The sequence below is a fragment of the Lutjanus erythropterus genome, chromosome 3 (genome assembly GCF_056507025.1).
Source record: "Lutjanus erythropterus isolate fLutEry1 chromosome 3, fLutEry1.hap2, whole genome shotgun sequence".
Taxonomy (NCBI): Eukaryota; Metazoa; Chordata; class Actinopteri; order Lutjaniformes; family Lutjanidae; genus Lutjanus; species Lutjanus erythropterus.
Genome location: NC_139319.1, coordinates 14,000,562 through 14,016,297, shown reverse-complemented (window position 1 = coordinate 14,016,297; position 15,736 = coordinate 14,000,562). Strand labels below are relative to the sequence as shown.

The 15,736-nt window shown below is 40.7% G+C and overlaps 1 protein-coding gene across 2 annotated transcripts in view; it reads right to left on the bottom strand.

The window, feature by feature from the left end:
• Window positions 1–15,736, bottom strand: part of lrba (LPS-responsive vesicle trafficking, beach and anchor containing) — a 272,740-nt gene that overhangs the window by 165,403 nt on the left and 91,601 nt on the right. For both annotated transcript variants that reach the window (XM_084715125.1, XM_084715126.1), the window contains exons 30-33: window positions 12,879–13,048; window positions 9,578–9,662; window positions 9,156–9,289; window positions 7,611–7,672 (exon numbers count right to left, since the gene is read on the bottom strand). In XM_084715125.1, coding sequence (XP_084571251.1) covers window positions 7,611–7,672; window positions 9,156–9,289; window positions 9,578–9,662; window positions 12,879–13,048 — 451 coding nt within the window. The remainder of the gene's footprint in view (window positions 1–7,610; window positions 7,673–9,155; window positions 9,290–9,577; window positions 9,663–12,878; window positions 13,049–15,736) is intronic.

Below are 15,736 nucleotides of genomic sequence, written 5' to 3'. Positions count from 1 at the left end.
ATTTACAAATCACTGCATTCTGTTTTTATTCATGATTTACACACTATGTTTTACTATGATTTAATTTGCTGGTTATTCTTTCTTATTTTCAGGGGTAATAACCCTCCGACTGGTTCCCTCGTTACTCAGATTATGCTATTGATTGTGAGGCGCGTGAGGACAGTGCACTCACGACCTGCTCCCTGACTGCAGGGGTTTAAACTTCTATGCCTCCACCACTCTTTCTTCTAACCTGGAGGTCAGAGGGTCAAGGGTCAGGAGGAGCCAAGTGTTTGGGGAAGTCAATGTCTTTCTCCCCGCTGACTGGGAGAGAGAGGTGCCCATCTGTTAAACAGGTTAACTCTGGTGAGACTGGCTGGGAACATATGATAATGTGGGATCACTGGATTAGCAGGTTAACATTGATGTTATTGAATTACTATTAAAAGATTATCTGGATTAGTCCCAACAAGATACTATTTGCTTAAAGCAGTAATATTGTATGTGCTAGCCAATAAACCACATACTCCAAAATAATAATGGTCAAAACACAAAAATCTGACAGTAAATGTGTCATTCTTAACATTAAGTTAAAGGCTTCATTCACCCAAAACAAAAAACACAAATTTTCTCCTTTATTCCTGGCTGTGTATATTAATGCAGCTAGCTGTGGTGACAACAAGACTAAGAGACTGTAGCCATGACAGTAACAAAGTGAGGCTGTATTTATAGGCATAGTGGCGCGAAATGTTATCTGTAGCATGCTAACAAGCTCATGGCAATGCTACACGTCTACCATACTTACTGTCTTAGTTGAGCGAGTTTGCATGTTATTACGTGCCAGTTAGCATTAAACACAAAGTGCCAGTTAGCACTAAACACTTCTGACGACTGTAAAAAAATAAAGCCAAAATATCCTGAATACAAGCGCTGCCATCTTGGGCTAGTGACATCATATGGAGCCAGAGTCTGTAATCAGGGTAACAAGATCCCATCTTATACACTGGGCCAACACAATACTAAGCAGGACTGAGCTGTCAATCATGATGTCAGAAAACCTTTTTATAGCATCAAACTATTATATAAAACCAAACTTATCAGAACAATGAAAATGAACATTGGAACAGTTTGCTAACAACTACCTGATATTTTAGTTTGGCCCGTGTCCTATCTGCTAACATGGTCTGCTAACAAGGCAAGTCTCATGACCTATACTACAGCCAGCCACCAAGGTGTGATCATCTTTGAGGAGCTGTCAGGTTGTCCATCTTTACATACAGTCAGTGGTTTGTATCAAGTTTTGTACAAATCCATCTGATAAAAGTTGAGATATTTTGCTGGATAAGTAAAAACTTTGACCTGCTGGTGATGTTAGAAAGGTAAGAAAAATCACCAAAGTACGACTCATCCTCTGGAGACCACGAATGATTGTACAAAATTTCATGGCAATCCATCCAAAAGACGTTGGGATATTTCAGTCTGGACTTCAGCGGTGGACTAACCAACAGTATGACATTACCCTGGTTAACTCACAGATTTCACTGTGAACAGCTTGCAACCTCTTACTTCTTCAGAGAGAGGTGCCCATCTGGTCTGTGATTTACTCACCATTTCTGGAAAGGCTCACCGCTGCTCAATTTCATAAATTTAATTTTCAATACTGTAAGCACCAGAAACAAAATTCCATTAATCATACTGGGGTGGAGGCAGTTATTTCAGAGGCTGATTCATCCTTACCTGGGTACAATTATCTGTATTGCTATACGCCATTGGAAGAAAGTAAAGAAACATTTTTTGTGTTTTTTTAATAGTTGAAGCATAGAAGAAATGTGGATGTTAAGAAGCATTGTTTAACGTGTATTAATACTACACTGGATGCCAAAACAGTCTAAAAAATGCTCAGAATTAGGTGTTTTGTATTTGTTGAGGTGTAAGGAAGAGTAGTCTTTCCTATCTGGGCTTGACCATCATGAAAACCAGCATGCCTACACCCCACAACTCGCTCTCTTCCTTCCTTCCACTCCATGTACAGGATGTATTTCTGATAAATGGCAGAAGGATGGATGGGCTGACAGAGGGGCCGGACAATAATGGCTGATCTACAGGACACAAATGCAGCTACTGAGGAGATTTATGGGCCTCTGCTCATCGTAGACTGTCCAGTAACCGATGAGATGATTTCTCAAAGCTCTGGTCGGACGGCAGCGAGTGCGAGGGAAAGCTTTTTCTCTTGTCCCAGCGCATTATTTATTAATCAGATGTTTTGGGTGGAAGCCACTTCAAGGAGTGCACCAAGGAAACAACACGCCGGCCGTAAACATGACAAAGACGGGAGAAAACAAGTGTGAGAGGGAGAGTGAAACTGTCAGGGCAAATCAGGAACATGTGAAGAGGGGAAAAGTGCTTCTTTACATGCAAGACCCTCAGTGATTGTGGTTCACCGGAGAAAACTTAGATGATATTCATGTAATATGCAAGAGCTACTTTGAGGAAACCATCACGTTCAATAACCTTCAAAGGCTATGATGTCTTGATATTAACCTTACAAAAATCTCTTCTCCAGTTATGTGTCATCATCTCAGTAACACCTACATCACATAATAATCTAAGATGGTCAAACAACTTGGTGGTTAATTGTTGGTTCAACAGTTCAGCAAGCTATTAGTCACCTTATGAAGAAAAATCACTATTTTTTTTTTTTTTAGGCCAAACAATTACTAACTTTTTTTTTATTTCAGCACACATATTCAACATTAATAAGATGCTCATTTGCATGCATACTAGGAGCATAGTGGCTCTTTATTATTCATTATAGCATTATTCTGCACTATATCATATCATGATCATATTATACAACAGCAAAACAATATTTCGCTTCCACTTCAGACTTAGTAAATCCATTACTACACACAACCAAGGCACTCAAGTGGATTTATTGTGTGTTTTTTTTTGGTGTGTGAAGGATCGCACAGATTTTCAATCATATCTCTATGTATTTGTTATTCTAATATATAGTGACACCTGTCGATATTCTATTTCTCAGAGGCAGTCTCCATTTAGCCACGTCTGATGACAGGCCTGACAGCTGCACCGGAGACTACAGCAGCAGTTTTCTGTCCAGCCTGCGTCATGAGGTGTAGGATTTTGGATGGTTAACAGTTTAGAGTTACTGACAAGACTAAATGATTGTATGGCATACGATAAATACTGATATTGAATTTCAGTAGTTGTGCGCTATAAGCGTGAAGAGAAGGCAACTTCAAAATATGGATGTGCGGATTAGTAAGTGTAACACTACTAGTGAACAGGTCGGTAGACAGAGTGAATTTAGAGTTATTTCTACACTATTAACACGTGTAGTTGTGTGTTTTGTTACACAAGAATAGACCATATTCATTAAATCTTATTAAGAGAGAACCACCTTATAAAGCTCATACTGAGAAAAGCATATTAAGATCATAATTTATGTCTAACAACTTACTATCAGTAAGCATTAATTAGGAGGTTAATGAGGGAATACTAGTTAATGGCCAAGTAGATGTAGAATATGGTTGTTTTGTAGAATAAAGCATTAATTCATGCTTTATGGAGCCAATATTCCACTAATATGCAGGCTAATAAGCAACTAGTTAATGTTGAATATGGACCTTTAATATAAAGTGCTACCAAATAATGAATGGAGAAAGTAATCCACTGATTAATTGAAGTCAATTATTAAAAGTTAGTTTTAGCAATTCATCATAGTGTTTCTGCACCTGGCATTGTTGTCAATTCATGGCGTGCTAAGTGGCAGCTCTTTCTACTATTTTGAGCGGTACTCTGTTGCAACTACAGTATTTGATCATTAATCCTCATTTTGTATATTCAGCAGCCCTCGAAGATCAATATTACAGCGGAGAACAAGGCGGCATGCCACCCCAACAGTTAATGTCTGATCAAAATGGTCCTTTAATTGGGAGCGCTGTTGTAGTTGTTTAGAAATGGGGCGCTATCAAACAGCGGTTTACAATCCGCTCCTCAATGCCAAGCTGATGTGGCCGCCAATGCAACTTTCATAGGATCCCTGATTAAAAACTGCTCTGCAGTCCCCAGCCTCCTGACCCTTCACCCTGGCTCCACTCCATCTCAAAGCTCGGGAAATTAATTAAAATTTCACAGAGATGGTATCGCATCGCATCGCATCTCAGATGATGGTGGGGAGGGGGGGAGAGAAAAATCAATCAAAATCATCTCCATCTACTCCCTCAACCCGCTTGGAGGCAGGAAGGAGTTGCAAGATGGCTACAGAGGCACTTCCTGTGAGAGAATTGAGAGCTTCCTGTGCTAGAGGGCCAGGCAAACTTTTCCTAAATAACGTCATCAATCACAGCAACGGCTCACTCTCACTGCCCCACAAGGAGAGCAAACACACAAATAATTATACATTGTAATTTAGCCCAGAGGAAAGTCTGTCCCTGTTTTCCTCTTTTCCCCAGCGGAAAGCAGCGTATCGCCCCCACCTTCCTGCCCCCATCCTTTTCTCCCTTTACACAACAATAAAATTACATTTGCATTAGCTGTGAGAGAATTTGGTTGGATGATTTATTGAAGCAATCAACACTACGCTGGCCAATCCCTGGTCCCCTCACAGAGACAGAGAGTGTGTGTGTGTGTGTGTGTGTGTGTGTGTGTGTGTGTGTGTGTGTGTGTGTGTGTGTGTGTGTGTGTTGTGGAGATTGGGTGGGGTAGCTTGGAGCTCAGAGAAAGGAAGAAATAGCTTGGGCTGGGGACCAAAGGGGGAAGCGAGGTATGAGCTGTGCAGCGGAGCAATCACCAAGATTCTGCCTTTGATTAGATTAGCATTAAACAACACCCTGACAGATATGACAAATAGGTGCATTAGAGCCTGTCATTCTTCTCTCTTTGCTTTTCTATCTAGCTTTCACTCCTGCTATTCCTTCCTCTCTGGACGTTAGAGGGCTCACATTCCCTCCATGTGTCCCACTGGCACAAATCTATGCGCGGCCACTGACATCCAAACAGATGTGCAATCTGACTGTATTACCTTTTTAGAGATGAAGCGAAGTGAATAATGGGAACCAAACAGGGTAGGGGTTAAAAAGGGGGAGAAGGTGGAGGGAAGAAAGCCAGATGACAGCCGCTTTTTCTTTAGGAAATAAAGCTGATAAAAAAAAGCCGAGCGCAGTGGTGAGAGAGGCGTCATTAATCAGACGTGTTTTTGTATTATTGGAGATCTTTGTGTTTTCATGAGGTGTTTTAAATGGTAAAAGACGCAAACAAACAGGGCCAGAGGGGAGTTATTATCTGTTGTCCTTGTCACTGGATGTGTGTATATGAGGGCATCTGTTTGTGTGTGTTACACTGCAAAAATAAATGTTTCTACAGGGAATAAACAGACTATTCATATGGGTTGCATTTGAAGGACCACTGTGTAGAATTTGAACCTCATTTATGCCCCCGTTACAAATGAAAATAGGTTTGTCTGTTTCAAATGTAAGTATGTATGCATCCTGTTAAGCAATACATCCACTAGAGGGCACCGCTCAGAGGCAAAAGTTACCCCAAAAAAGAAGAAGAGTTTCTGACAACAGCAAACATGGCAACGCTGGAGGAGGTTGTAATAATGTACCTCTTGAGAAAGAGGCAACGCAGACGAAGCGTTGTAGAGGGCGGCAGTCTGCATGACCATAAAATATATCACAACATGTGGACGGAGAATTTTTTCAATTGATGATGAACGCCATTTCCAATACTTTCATATTTTTAAATCTTTTTCTTCATGTCCTGTGGTCTTGTCTCACTTCAATGATTGGAAATACTGCTACACTGCCCCCATGACTACTGGTGGTACTACTCTATTTTGTCTGTATCCTTAAGTTTTCAGAAAACACAAATATAGACAAAATGAACGCCAGAAAAAGGGCTCTGTCCATATCCGTATGAGTATCCAATTTTTGGTATAAATGAGCCTTTAGTGGCATCAAGCCAAGAGCTTGCAGACTGAACTTTGTTGCACAATTCTTCTCACTCTCCCCTTCCAAACATGTAGTGGAACCGATGGTGGCTGCAAAACTTGTGCAAAACTAAGAAGGCCATATATAGAGTGTTCACTGTGGGCTACTGTAGAAACATGGCAGTGCAATATGGTGGACCATGAGGAAGAAAACCTGTGACCTCTAAAAGTATAAATGGCTAGTTCTAAGGTAACAAAAACAACAATTCATATTTAGAGGTGATTTATACACTAATGAAAACATACTTATGAATACTATATTGCTTTTCTGACATATTCTGCCAATAGATTTCTAAAAATAAATACTTCTGTATAGGTACAGTGGCACATGTAGATGGTACAACCAGGAGTTCCTTCATTTTTTTTTTCACTGTATCACCTATGGTAGAAATGCACTCTTTCAACCACCCAGCCAGATCAGCGTGATGCACCACTGTGGACAGAGGGAGTGAAGGAGAGCGGGAGCATGAGCCATGCTACAGCTGTAACTTCAGGCTGCTCGTGGCTATTGTCCTGTCAGGAAAATGAAACTGACAAAATCTGGGCTGGCCAAGCAACGGGAGTTCAGAGACTATTGTGCCCACACAGAGAGACCTGCTCCACCAAAACATCCTGGATCAAGATGTTACGCTCAACGGATGGACCGTACTCCAAGCTGACAGAACGCGACACGCAAGGCTCCACCAGGATGAGGGGAGGAGGACTTTGTGTTTACACTGATGCACAAAAACAGTCACAGTTGATGGACAATGTTTACCAGATGTGAAACTTTTTATGTGAAGATGTCGATCACATTATCATCACTATCTTGTTGCTGCAGTTTACATTCAACCTGACTCAAATTCAAAAAATGCCCTACAGCATAATTACCTGGGTGTATACATGTACACGTATATATGTTTTGTCATATATTTTATCCTGTTCTATTCTGATTTTAATTATCTGTATATATGACACGTAGCATGAAGGGACTACACCTTTCTTGTCATTGTGTAACCCTGTGTTGTTTAATGATAATAAATTACCTTGATAAATCCCCATAAATGTTACACAAGGGATTTTAAAACATAAATGTACTGTGTGTTGATCCACACACAGTAACTGAGCAGCAGTTTTGTGTCTGTTAATGCTAATCAGCCATCCTGGAGTGATCTATTGACATCCCCGATCATTGATCTGCCCACGCCTGCTTATGATCCCCGAATTAGTATTCATGAATCCGGCAGCAGCTAAATAAACTTGGCAACAAAACACCCACAAGACAACAGAGACGAGAGGGATAATCAATGCAAAGCACCATCAAATCTACATTATCCCTCCTCATCAGTTTGGCCAGGCCACAGGGGCCGCCGCTCGGGTCAGAGGTGACGCGGACAGGTCGGCCACCCTTGACCCTCAAACCAATATTTGCGGCAGAGATGCCTTCTCTCCGGTTTCTCTGTCCTCGCTCGGGGACATCGGGTGAATGTGTAAAGGTAGACGTGGTAGTGTGGAGAAGAGATAAGGCGTGGGATGGCTCACTGTCCACTCAGGGCTGTGGATTTACGGCAGTCAAGGTGAGCCTGATAAATCAGAGGCGGAGGACGGGGGTAAGTAAAGATATAGATGCCAGACTTGCCTGTGAACACAGGAGCATGACGAGTTCCACCACTGAGCTGCTGGACTTCATACACACCAGGCCTGGAGAAATATCAAAGAAACGGAGTCAGAAAAATGTATATCTGACAACAAATCCACAATAAATGTTTTTGTGCATTTTATTTAAATCTACTACAAGCAACTTACATATTTGTGTTTCTTCCACTTTCTTAACCACTCCACAAATATAAGAAAATAAAATTATCTACACAAAAATCTCCCTTTTCTTCATTTTAACTGGCCAACATATGACTCACTGTAACTTTGCCTGTCAAAATGTAAACACAGGGTTGTTTCATCTGATGTAATCTGACCCAGTGGCAGGTATCAAGAATAACTAGACAGAAATAGCCACTCGTCTCACGGGTGGTCTTGTTACCTTATGTAGGTCATATAGAGACATCAATATTGAATTGAGACCATTTCGTAACCAGTTATAAACTCCATGTACTAAGTTTTTAATAAGCCTTCCTCTGAGCGTGTGGAAATATATTCATAACAAAGTTGTCAAAAGTATCTATACTTCAATACTTTTTTGATACTACATGTTCAAAACGATACACTATCCATTACATATACAAAATACCTAAATTATTTTTTTAAAAATCTGAGTGATCATGCAAATTTCTGCCTGAAATGTGGCTTGCAGCAATGACACAGACTATTTTGAAGTCAACCAAGTGTATAAATTTTAGTGATTTGTATTTGATAGAGTGGGTTGATTGGTTCTCTATATGTGTATTTATTTACAATTCTCATGGCTCTTTTTTGAAGAATTAAAATTGGATTATTTTCCCACACTTCCACACAAGAGGTTATATTTTTATATATGGGAGTAAGAAATTTACTTGTATCGTATTTAGGATTAAAACTCTGGTATGACACACTTATTCATTCACACTCACAAATAGACAGAGATTCCCCAACCTTGTGCCATCTGCAAGGGAGCAGATAGTATTGATGGGCCTAATGAGCCGACATGATGTTACTGTAAACTAATACATATTTGGGCCTTGTATTACAGGCCTGACTTGGCCAGCATATGTCCCATTGATCCCTAATGGCGAGTTCTGGGCTTTCAGGGGGCAGGAGGCCACCAGAGTGTCCAGAGGCTGCTGCACAGGCACAGACGGGAAAAAGGCAGCAGAGTAGCCTTTGGTCTTTCAGTTGCTCTTCATATGACACATGTAGACAAATACACATGCATGCACGCACGCACACATACACACACCTCCCCCTGCCTTCTCTTCAGGCCCCCCTGCAGCTATCAATCAACTTTCCATTTTGTTTGGTGGCAGCAGACATCCCAAACACTGCTATTAGTGGCCTGGCCTCTGACCTGCCCCCCTAGAAACCTTCAGCACAACCACCAGCTTTTGGCTCAGTGCACACTCATCACAATATTGGATTAACAGATCGGAGATGTTTTTGCATTTAAATGGGAACAACAGCTAAAAGATGCCGCATCCGTGAGGTCTGCGAGAACAAAGTGAAAAATGTTTTATATCTGTGATGTTGTACTTACTTGTGCCCTCAATGAGGAGCTCTTGTCCGTGGCTGCCCAGCAGGGTCCGAGAAAGGAAGGGGGCAAAGTCCACAAAGATCTCTCTCAGCAGGGGAGCTGCCTTCTCCAGAGCATGTTCCAGACGCTCTGAGATGCTGGAGATGTAATCCAAACCACACACAAACACAAACAGAACATAACAATTAAATTACACTTGCATGCAACTCCAGGACAAGTCTTTCAAAAGCCAAATTTACAAACAAAACATTAGTAAAATATCAGTTTTTAATGTGAAGGAAAACTGAATTAGGATAAAGCAACTATTTGATTGTGTATGCTTATGTGCATAAAAAAGCTGATAGTGTATGTGCTTGTGTGTATGCGTGTGTGTGTGTGTGTGCGCGTGTGTGTATGTGAGAGCGAGAGAAAAGAAGATGAATCACCTCATATTGGGGGCTGTGTTCTGGGTCACAGGGGAGAGTGGGGGGACAGATGGCAGGCTAGCGCTGGCTGGAACCTGGCCGCCTGCTGCAGGGAGAAACCAAAGAACTCTGTTATTAGTCTGGATGTTGGACAAGAATAAGACGCTACACACACACACGCACACACACACACACACAGAGCAATACATTATAAGACCAGGGTAGCACCATAAACCTGTGTGGAAACATGCCTTTTATGAAATAATACAATGGCCCTCATTCAAATGTATAGAATAGCGGGGATTTATGGTCAAATAGGGCAAGTGGGGGTATAATTTTACGGTTAGATAGTGGATGATGTACTCTGAGCACAATATGTCTTCCTTATCAATTTACAATTCAGAGATTTTCATGATGGAAACCTCTTGTGCACTCAAAGGCAGGTAACGTTTCACTGTCAGGTGCAGTCATACAAATCATCATGTAATCATTTTTGGATGGTGTTATTTAATATATCAAACACATGCACAATATTAAAGGGATCATTTGGATTGTTTAATGACAGGTTGTATGAGCAGATGCACAGCCCCTGTTTGGAGAAGCAGAGAAGAGTTCGAGCATGGATGCTAAGCAATGTACTGATGTGGACTGAGTCAGCAACAAAACATATTTTAGCCACTTAAAAAAAAAATATTATCAGTTTAAGTGTACGCTAAATTTAGAATATTTCCACCGCTTCACCTCACAGTCAGACAGACTTTGGTGTTTTAAAACATCAGTCAAATTCATCAAAGTCGCACAATAACACAAATAAACTAACCAGCCGAGGCAGCCACAGACCAGCAACTTCTGTGTTCCGCAAGGTAAAACTACTGATTTTTCTAATGGACTCTGATTGGTTTGGAGCGAGTAATATTTTGCTTATGTAACACAGCAGTTGCCTGTCATAAAAGCCTGTCTTACAGAGAGGTAAAGCTGTGAAAATATCCTACATGTGGCAAACACTTAACTAATTACTGATTTGTTTTTTATGAGCCTTTTTTTAAGTGCCACATACAGTCCTACATTAAATAATTTGAAATCTCCCTCCCTTTAGGTACTTATTATAAATAGAAAAAGTCATACTTTCAGTGTTACACCTGTATGAATGTGAGATGTTAAAAAAAGGCCTACATTTTTTTCATTTTGTTTTTACTCGTTAAGTCATTACATACCAATTTACCCCTCTGGGCTGTTTTTGTGACTGTTTCATTACACGACTAAAAGGTGCTTTACGACTTCATTCTGGAGACAGAGGCGCACGAGGTACAAAGTCCATGTTTGATTGATCTGGCAGTAAATTCACTTCCCTGTGGCTCATAAATAAGCTAATGCCCAGCTGAATATGGAGGAGGGGGATTCCTCTGGTGTTTCAGCGGACTTGTTTTTCCAGCCAGGACAGTCTCCAAGCAGGGATAACTCTTAAGGAATGACAGACAGTGTAATGTGGGCTGGAATGTGTGTGTGAGTGTGTGTGTGTGTGTAAGGTGTTAAGCAGCGCCATGTGGGCCTGGTGAGAGTATCCCTCTCGAGCTGAAGTAGCTCCTTCAAACAAAGAGGAGTAAATGAACGTCTCCATTAGTCCTCCCACTGCCCCACTAAAAACACACACACGCTCACAAAGCATATTTACTCAACACCGCTCGCTGACACAAAGCACCCTGTGCATACAGCTTTAACACTTATCATTATTCACATGCACACACACACACACACACACTCCCCAACCTGATTTTACAGTAAATGCATCTCCTAACACACATAAAGCCCATTCTCATGTCACTCCCTCTTCTCTTACACACACACACACACACACACACACACACACACACACTCTCTCTCCTCCTCAATGAAAATAGAATACCCTTTTAGAAACACTCACACATGCAGAAGGCAGACAAAAAAAAAAATAGCTGGACTCCCAGTCACCATTTACCGTCACTGCTGAATGAAGTGAAAAAGGGAGAGCTGGTGTGCTCAGAAACTTACATTAAGAAAGATAGAACTTGAATATGTTATTTTGTTCGTTAACTTTAAGTCATCCTTCTATCAGAAATCACATATCACTTTTTCAACTAGAGACCCAAAAGAGACATTTAGTGTCTCCCCACAACCCAGCCTTACAAAAATCAATCATCATCATGTTGCTTTTTGTTTTGTAGTTAGTTACAGCAGAATAAATACTTGTATACTGTAGTTTAATCCAACTTTATGGATCAGAGCAGACACGTGTCATTTCACTCAACCTCAAAGTGACAGCGCCAACTAGAAGACTAGTGTTGTTGGCAATGTAATTAGTTTACCATAACACCACAGTGGACAGATGACTAAAGCAGCAAAACAGTCTTAAAAAGTGAAAGCTGTCAGAAAGACATGACCTGGAGATTTAGTAAGGTACTTGTTTGAGTCAGGATATACTGCCTCCAACCACTTGGCAGAGTCATTCTTCCACTCTGATGGAGGCAGACACTCATCAACCCATGTTTCTGCTATTTTTTCTACGTTATTACACCAATCGTTGATCGGCAAAGACATAGCATGATAATTCATCTGACTGCCCAAAGAATTTGGGGTCCTAATAGCGCAACATCAATGCAGTTTTTTGTTTTATGTGTAAACTAGCAAAGACTGTGGTTGTGTCATCCAAAAAGGGGAGGAGTCATGACAGAGGAGCCCAGTGGGTTGCTCTGATCTATATAGGTAACGTCTACTTGCTACATAATGTAATCACTTTTGAGACATGTCAAAATCTTACTTAAGACATTTTAAATACTAAAATTCTGATTATTTGATTTCGGACTTTTTTTGTCTTCTGTACTGAATGTTAATTAGGGACTGATGTAGCTGACAGCTGATATCTGTCTCTCATTCCACCCTGCCTCTTAATATGTAACTCTGCCATTTGGTGACCCATTAAAAACGGGTCCATGACCCATAGTTTGGGAAACACTGATGAAACCAAAACTATAGCTGCTATGGTAATTACAGCTGAGTTAGTGTGTCTCCACTGCTTGATGCTGTTTTCTCTTGGTAACTGGATTACATTGCACAAACACAGCAATATTATTCTGCCAGACACACAGAGGAGCAAAATCTCTCAATAAATATTGACTTTTTCACAGCAGCTCATCGAGGCTGTGACTTATCTGCCCTCACAGAAACACACCCTTCTAATATTCTGGTGTATCTGTGTGTGTTTGTGTGTGTGTGTGTGTGTGTGTGTGTGTGTGTGTGTGTGTGTGTGTGTGTGTGTGTGTGTGTGTGTGTGTGTGTGCGTACTCACTGGCTGCAGAGTCTGCAGACGTGCTCTGGGAGGCGTCCCCAGAAGATACTACGGCGACGCTGTCAATTGGTGTCCCTCCAGACACAGAGGCAGCAGTGGCTGCTGGGACAGGAGTGGAAGTGCCTGGAGAGGGTGTCATGCCCGCTTTCTTGGGTGCAACGATGACACTTCTGTAGAGAGACGAGATAAATTATTCATTTAATTGTCATCTTGACAGAACTATTGTAGGAAAATGCTGACGGAGCAAACTCACATCAAGCCTCCTAAGACCTTTACTGTATGTACACAACATAGGAAAACAGCAACTCTGTCATGAGTCCATTAGGCTGAAAGAGTAATTACAGGACCACTTTACTGACTCAAAATAGTTTAAAACAGTCACATTCATCTTGCCACAAACCAAGCTGCTACCTACTGTACACTACTCAATCGTTTTGTTTTGCTATTTCTAGCATTACAGCATGTACTGTGTTGGCAAAGTGCACAGTGTATTTCTATACAAAAGAAAACTTGTGCCCACATTGGGTGTGTGTTTTCCACTTCTACAACACAAATGAAAACTTTTTCTGTAATTAAAAGCAATCCCTCCAAAATGGTAAGCACATGGTAGAGCTGACATTGCTTGTCAATATGATATCTGCGTTAAGGTATGCACACCAAAAACACTAGTTTTTATCCCCCAGTACTTCCCTTTGTGTAGAAGTCTTCAATAAACTGTTTTTACTTTTTTTTATATTCTATTCCGAGGCTTTTTTTAAAAGGTATAATTAGTAGGATTTTGTTAATTGCTGATTGTAAACACACCAGACGGATAGCAGTTTATTGTTGAGTGTGATTATTTTTGTATTAGTCTATGCATTGTTTCTTGCAAAAATCCTGCATAGTTTCCTTTAAAGCAATAAGAAAAATCAACACAAATAGTCAATCAACAGCTAAACAGACATGTGCAGAGAAATAAATACACTGATTAAAATAATAGCAAAGGGATTCCAGTTGTACGAAGTGTTTAAGAGTGCTATTCATAAGATCTCAAACAAGGGCTGTGAAAAATTAGTTTCGTGAGACACTGGTCCTCTCCCAGCCTCGCCCAGTTAAGCAAGAAATGGGTCCTAGATAGTGATTTTTTTTTTTTAATTGAATTGATTCTCAAAAATCTGCATTATTTCCATCTGTATGACTGAAATCACTTTGGTGACAATCATGCGCAGCATCAAGGACTGTTGCATGACTGTGGGAAAGCATGGATTGTGAGCAGCCCAAGAGTGCAAATTCCAACTGGATGTTATTTTTTAGGCCTTCAAGTACCAATTGAATATTTTGGGCCAGTGAGTGAAGTGAAGGGCCAGAAAATGTGAGACAATAAATACCATGTCACTTGACATTTGCCACAGTGGTGATAAAGAGGGGTGAATCTTATGCAACCTGGAGTTAGAATAGTGAATACAATGAACAACTTTGAACTGGATCGGTTGGAGTCTAACGTCACCAGAGCAGGACTGTATTAAAGACGCTCTTACCCCATGCAACTTCAACCCGTTGTCCAATTCTCCTTTCCAAACCTCCCTTATTTTCACAGTAGAAACTGTAGCACAACCATCAAACAAACATACAAACTTGGAAACAAGATTCCTGGAGTCTGAAGGGTTCTTTAAGATATCAAAAACACTTTTTTCTTTTAACAAAATATGAAAATGCAAGCAGTTGTACAAAAAGTTTGTCTGCACAATTAATCAACTCGCTGACAACTCAGATTTAAAGAAAGTAAGAAAATGCTGAGAATCTGACAATTCCAGCTTTCAGTGTTGAGAATTCTCAGTACTTGATTCTACACATATTTCTACAGGTATTCAAAAAGTCTAAAACTTTCATATCTAGTACACAGGCTTTGGTTCAGATACCTTTATTTGTACCCACAGGTAGATTTGGCCAAACCTAAAACACCAACACGAGGACACAAAACTCTCACTGCCAGTGGCAGCGGGTGCATGTGCCAAAGTCAAAAGGCTTAGGTTTAGTTGAGGTTAAAACTACTAAGGAACTGTCATATTGTGTTGACTGTGGGGGCCCCTTTGGACAAAAGCAGTAGTGTTTCCACACCCCTTAACGATAAAATGTAACGTCAAAAATGAAATTATCAGAAGCAAAATTTTCTCCCGCTTCTTTTTCCGCTTGCTAACGTAACTCTGCCTAGGAAAATGTAAACACAGGCTCTTCCAGTCTGCATGCTTTAAATTATTTGATCTGATTTCAAGGAGAATCCCAGCTCATGACAGGCATTAAGAGTAATGATATAGAAATAGACAATCTTCTCACTCTCATTTGCTCATGTAGGTCATACAAAGGCATTAATATTAAATTGAAACCCTTTCATAACCAGTTAAAAACTCCTTCAAGGACATTTAAGTTTTACATTCACTATTACTAAAATTTACAACTATTTTTATCCGAGCACAAATCCCTGATCATTGACAGCTAGCTTACATTTCTAAACACAGCTATCTATGCAATGATAACGCGGCTTCTTTAGATGTCATTCCTGTAAAGCAACAGGAAGTGTTTTTCGTACCGATGTGGTACAACTGAGTGGAGTTCAATTCCCATCCGGCGAACAGCAGATGGGAGGAGAGCAGCATGCAGATAAGCTGTCAGTTTAGACCAGGGCTCTGACAGACCACTGGCCATATCAAAGGGAGCCTGGCCCTGCTTATCAGTGCTGACACGGGGGAAGCAGGGTCTAATCACTGGCTACTGCTCCCTCTCAGAAACACAAACCAATGCAAACTTACAAAGACATGCAAGCATACATAATATAAAATGTATCTGAATATGGAAAAGAAAAGAAACAGGAGAGTACAGAC